This window comes from Dacryopinax primogenitus (assembly GCF_000292625.1).
Source record: "Dacryopinax primogenitus strain DJM-731 SS1 chromosome Unknown DACRYscaffold_12, whole genome shotgun sequence".
In the NCBI taxonomy this organism is placed as follows: Eukaryota; Fungi; Basidiomycota; class Dacrymycetes; order Dacrymycetales; family Dacrymycetaceae; genus Dacryopinax; species Dacryopinax primogenitus.
Genome location: NW_024467209.1, coordinates 105,782 through 111,327, shown reverse-complemented (window position 1 = coordinate 111,327; position 5,546 = coordinate 105,782). Strand labels below are relative to the sequence as shown.

At 47.9% G+C, this 5,546-nt stretch overlaps 1 protein-coding gene across 1 annotated transcript; it reads right to left on the bottom strand.

Moving 5' to 3' along the window:
• Positions 1-4,221: 4,221 nt before the first annotated feature.
• On the bottom strand, positions 4,222-4,582 carry DACRYDRAFT_108594 (uncharacterized protein; the record flags this gene model as incomplete). Its single annotated transcript, XM_040768687.1, has 2 exons — positions 4,222-4,328; positions 4,387-4,582. The coding sequence occupies 2 exons, from the start codon at positions 4,580-4,582 to the stop codon at positions 4,222-4,224; spliced, it is 303 nt and encodes a 100-aa protein (XP_040627426.1).
• Between the last annotated feature and the right edge of the window lie 964 nt (positions 4,583-5,546).

Genomic DNA, 5,546 nt, shown 5'->3' with positions numbered 1-5,546 from the left:
CAGCACATGCCAAGGTATACCAGCTACTTCCATGTCATAAAGGCTTAGTCATGTCTCTTGACCAAGCAATGAGCTGGTGCCCTGACAGCAACCATACCAGGGTGCACTCCTATCTCAACCACCTTCCTGTGGTATCACATGCAATCTCATGTCAGGGACTACTTATCAGGATTGCTCAGGAACTTGGAGAAGTCACGATATCAGGGTTTGGCAATATTGAAGACTGAGAAGGCATTGAGAAGCAAGTTCTCACAATATTGGCTCATTGGTAATATTGAGATGGTATCACCATATTGGCATGAAGTCCACACAGGTCTGCCCTGAGGTAACCTCTCCTGTACAGATTATCAGCCACAATCTCAAATTACTTCCAACCCTTTCATAGATAGAGTTGCCCATTATCATGATGTACTCCTTAGATTTGATCTCTCAGGAATTCCACTGTCTAGTTGATATTCTGGTCTTATGACCAATCTCCCTTGAGAAGCTGAGTGTGCTTCAATAGTGTGACCCTCTCTTTGATATCGACATCAAGAGAGCATCCTCCACTCACAATTGCCTCGATTTACTTGTTGTACCCCTCTGAGCAGCCAATTGCTCGACCAATATGCCAAGTCCTCCTCTTGGACAACTTGAACTCTGGTTGATAGCGATATCTCAGGACACTATTGGACCTTTGGCCCAGCCAAACATCTGATTCCCCTCAATATGGACAGGCCCCTCAGTATTGCATTCTTGCTCACTATGTACTGCCTTTCTTGATGCTCAGAACTCCACTATATATGCACAATAGGACAAAGCCTAGTCAGCATTCCCTGTCAGTTGGTGTCAACCCCCACTGATATCCATGACTCTGCAAACTGATGCTCTGAGAGTCATGATGATATTGGCAGCTGTCTCTCAACACCTCATGATATCTTGATTCAAGAGTCTCACACCCCTCTTCACTTCACAAAACCCCTTCTTGATGGCAAGTCAACAGCTTGCAGATTCAGTCTATGGCCAGTGGTCATATCGATGGATTACTGATGCCCTCAATTCTGTCTCAATCCTACTCCCCTTTCCTGTCATGGCCGAGGACTCTATGATATTGTTCAAGAACACATGAGACACTCGATAGCATGCAAGATGCTTAGTGCTCCTGGATATTGACATGGTTTGATGATATTGACCATCCCCTCACTATTCCCCTTCACTACACCTGGTGTCATGATAACCTGAACTGAGCTCTGGTATACTCAATATTGGGTTGTTTAGGCATCAGGGCTACACCAAGATTGGAGCTTTGCCCTTGATACAAGATCTCAAGCTTGCTAGATGGTGTGCCCTGACAAGTGGGATGCAAGATGACACTTGTAGGAGTCTCCACAATTTATTGAAAAGGTTTGGGAGGCCTAGGGGTGTTGCTAGGACATCTATCTGACACTTGTAGGAGTCCCCAGAATTTACTTGGACCCCTGGGTGTCTGGTGAACAACTACAAGGTATATAAACAGTAGTACAGTGACACCATATCCCTCAGATTTGATCTCTGAGGAAACTCCTTAGTCTACAAGCAGTTTCTAAGTCATCTCATCATCTTGGACCCCCTTCTACACATGCCTGAACACCCTGCTCTCATAAACTTGCCTTGACTCCAGAACTCTTGCTACACTTTCTGTGAGGGTGACACAGTCTAGGCACTAGTGATGACTGTATGAACAAACAGGTGAGACCTCGAGCACTAATCCAACCCAAGAGGTGTCCAAAATATCAGGTGTCCAAATATGTGGGTCCAATGGGTGGTGTGTGAGAACTTGCTGGGGAAAGAGGGGGAGAGAGGAAAGTCAGTAGAAATGTGGGAGTCAGCCAAATGCTGAGCTATCAATAGTTGGTACATAGAAATTGGAGCTCAGTGTCCATCCAGTCAATCATGATAAGTCAAGTAGCATGTGTCAAGTCAAGTCTGCCTATCCAGTAAGGGATAATTGGATCCATATAACACTAATGGAAAAGGGGCAGGATAAGCTAGATACAGGAGTTTCTGGAAACTACTTATACTAGCTACTCTAGGCTGTGCTGAATACTATCCTGCTGTCTAGATACCTCACCAAGGCAGGCATTGGCATGCCAAATATCCATGTGGGTCAATCCTGTTGCAGGGGAAACCAGTAGTTGTCATGCCAAATATCCGGAGGGCTGAGGCTCATTGCTGGGGTGCATTGTCCATGTTGCAAGGGTCCATAGTGCTGCATAACAGTCTCTAAGGGCCCAAAAATAACCATGGGAATACCAGCCTGACACACCCCACTGGAGGTGGGGTTGTTCAGCACAACAGTCTCCAAGGGTCCAAATAACCATGGGAATACTGGCCTGACACACCCCACCGGAGGTGGGGTTGTTCTTTGGTGCAAGTAAAGTGGCATGAATTGGTCTGCTGCAGGCCAATACCCTAATGGAACCATGTTTGTTTGCTTCTGCTCCAGACCCTAAGTCAGAAGCAAATCACATATGATCATGTGGGTACAGTAATACTGACATTATTACAAGACTGAAGTAGTATTGAGTATGACTATTACTATTACTATTACTATGATTATGACTATGACTATGACTATGACTATGACTATTACTATCACTATCACTATCACTATGATTATTACTATGATTATTACTATTACTATTACTATTACTATTACTATTATTATTACTATTACTATTACTATTACTATTACTATTACTATTACAATTACTATTACTATTACTATTACTAATGTTTTTTTATTATATAAGGTTATATCATTTTCAGGTTAAGGTTCGTGAACTATTCAGGTTAGGGTTACTTCGGGTTAGGTACTCTTACATAACTTTACATAATTATCATCCCTATTTTTTACTACAAACTGGGGTCCGACACAAGGCTGTGTGAAAACGGAGGCAATGCCCGAAAAAACGAGCCTCGCACTATCGGCTTTCCATAGATTTCGGCTAGCCACCGCCGTCCCTTGCTTCCACTTATGGCAAAATGGTAATTATAACCATCTGACATCACCAGCTTACGGGGTCCGAGTCCTAGATTTCCCAGGCATATCATGTAATGACTCGATAACAAGTAATTCAGTAATCCAATCCTCCCCAATCCTGCATCCTGGAATGCTCAACGGCCAAGTTTAACCCTAGGCCTCCCTAAGACCCATTCCTCCGGGTCGTCCTGCTCAGGTTCGTGCGCAGGACAAAAACTCCAGTACTCGTACCGTACCGACTTTATACGAGCTAAGCGACAGGTCCCGCCCCCGCCCCCGCGCCCTAGGCCTCTGCAAGCGAGAGCCTGAGCCTTAGCGACAACAACGTTTACGTTTACGTTAACGCATCGTGATACGCATACGTATACGTTGCCTAATGGATAATATTATTCATTGCAATCAATAGTTTGAAGAACGTTCGATTTTGTCATACGCGTGCGTATCGTAGGCGTAGACGACGTCCCCCTCCTGTTCCAACGGGAACCTAACCCGTATGTTTCACCGAAGAACTGCCCATCCTCCCCCCACCTATAGCTGTATTATCATGATAACCTTACACCCTGCGCCCTATCCTATGCCCTATGCTACGCCCTATGTCTCACCAGGCCGGAATCCCACCTCCCTCCAGCATACCAGATCTCTAGCAGGTCCCATCTCGTCACTTGTCAAATTGTCGTATTCGCACGAAACCTGTTGCAACCCTGCGCCATCTGCGCCGTCTGCGGGAGCGTATCAGACTTCGGGCAGTGCACTCGTACTTGGCCCCCGTGTGCCGCAGCAGCGGCAGCTGCTGCTGCGCATGCAGTTTGACCTCGAGTTAGAGTTGGCGTAAAATTGTTGAAGGAGTTGGAGGAAGTTGGGGTTGGGGTTGGGGTTGGATCATTCCCCTTCCCAACCCGAAGTCAACCCCCGGATGTACTGTCAGTGTCAAGTCGCCAAGCGCATCGCATCGTGATCGTCCAAACACGCCGCACTCCGCACACACGTACACATATATCGCCCGCACCTATTTTTTCCTCTTGTGGCAAACTGGTGGTGTGAACGTCCCGGAAAAATCGTACGTTTTTTGAATCCCCCGTACATACAGTACGTCCGTCTCCCAGCGAGCAGGGTTCAGGCCGGGTCCTCCAGGGTTTCAAGACCCAGACTGAATAAGATCTAGGTCTGTGGCTCCCCCTGCATGCGGAATTAGCGGCGTCAATCAAGCCTGAACCTGGACGTTAGTGCCGGCAGTACCAGTACCAGTACCAGTACCAGTAGTCCAAGCTCGGCCCATCTCCGAGCTTGATCTGCGCAGATAGATATCCCAGAGGCTTCCATTCCTGATCTACTGGCACGGCGATATCGTATCATCAGCCTTAGGCCTCATCAAGCTTCAGCCCTACTCTTCATCACCGCTGCCGCTGCTGCTGACGCGTCATCAGCCCAGGCCTGTCCGATCCTAAGGTTCAGGTTCCCGGTGTTCTTCGATCCTCTTGCGCCCGCAGACCACGGAGACGTACCCAACGACGATCGCGACGCGTAAATGAAAGAACAAAACTCGCCCGATCTCTTCCACGCAGTAACCAGTACTTCCGGCATCAGCGGGCAAAGGAAACATCCAGTGCTCGGCTATCTTTCTGCGTGCTTGTGCGTGCGTGCGTTCCAGGGATCGAAGCGTGTGTTACTTCGCAACCGAATAAGACTGCTGGGTTCTCCCTGCTCTACTCCGCTCTGCGCTGCACTGTACAGTACTAGTACTTATTGCCAGCCAGCATTGCATACGCATATGCTTCGCTGCGCAATCCTCCGACCCACTCAAGATGGCACGACACCGCACGACTCTCGAGTGCGTCAGTTTTCTCCAGAATCCGTCCCTAGTGCCGGCGCCGGGTTCGCAGGTTGACTCGCAGAGTTTCCTAACAGACGCCGGCGGAAATGCCTATGCCTTAGGATCTGTAACACATCTGATGCACCGCTACTCTTCACCTCGAACAATATCCGCTAGCGCAAATACATGTCCTGTTTCCCTTTCCCGGACACTTCCGCCTGGATCTGCGTTTCGCATGTTCCCGCAGTGTGTCTGATACAGTACGATCTCCCGAGACCGGCAGTACACGGCTGTGATGTGTTCTGTTTCGGCCGTGTGAGATAGCACGTATATCTCGGAATTGGCTGCTTCGGGTAGTAAAGGAGAGTTGTTATTTTTACCTTAGATGGTATTTATCGAGGCATCCTTCACCCGATGGTTCAGTATGACCTGAAATAAGTGAACCTGGTATTTGTCATTTGATTTGTAGTTTATTTCTTGCATACATATGCATGATCTTCTCCACAGACTGGTTCAGTGGTACAAGACCAAATCTTGGCATGCGGGGGTAGGACATGCCGCACAAGTTCACGCGTCTTGTTTCTGAGGTCGACTCGCACGTCCATCCCCCCCGGTGTACTGTATCCCATCGCATTTACGAGTAACATGGCTACAAGATGGGCACTCAACTCCCTACGATACTTCGTTCCATCTCCCCCACCCAGAGGGAAGCTTCTCTACTACACCAAACGCACA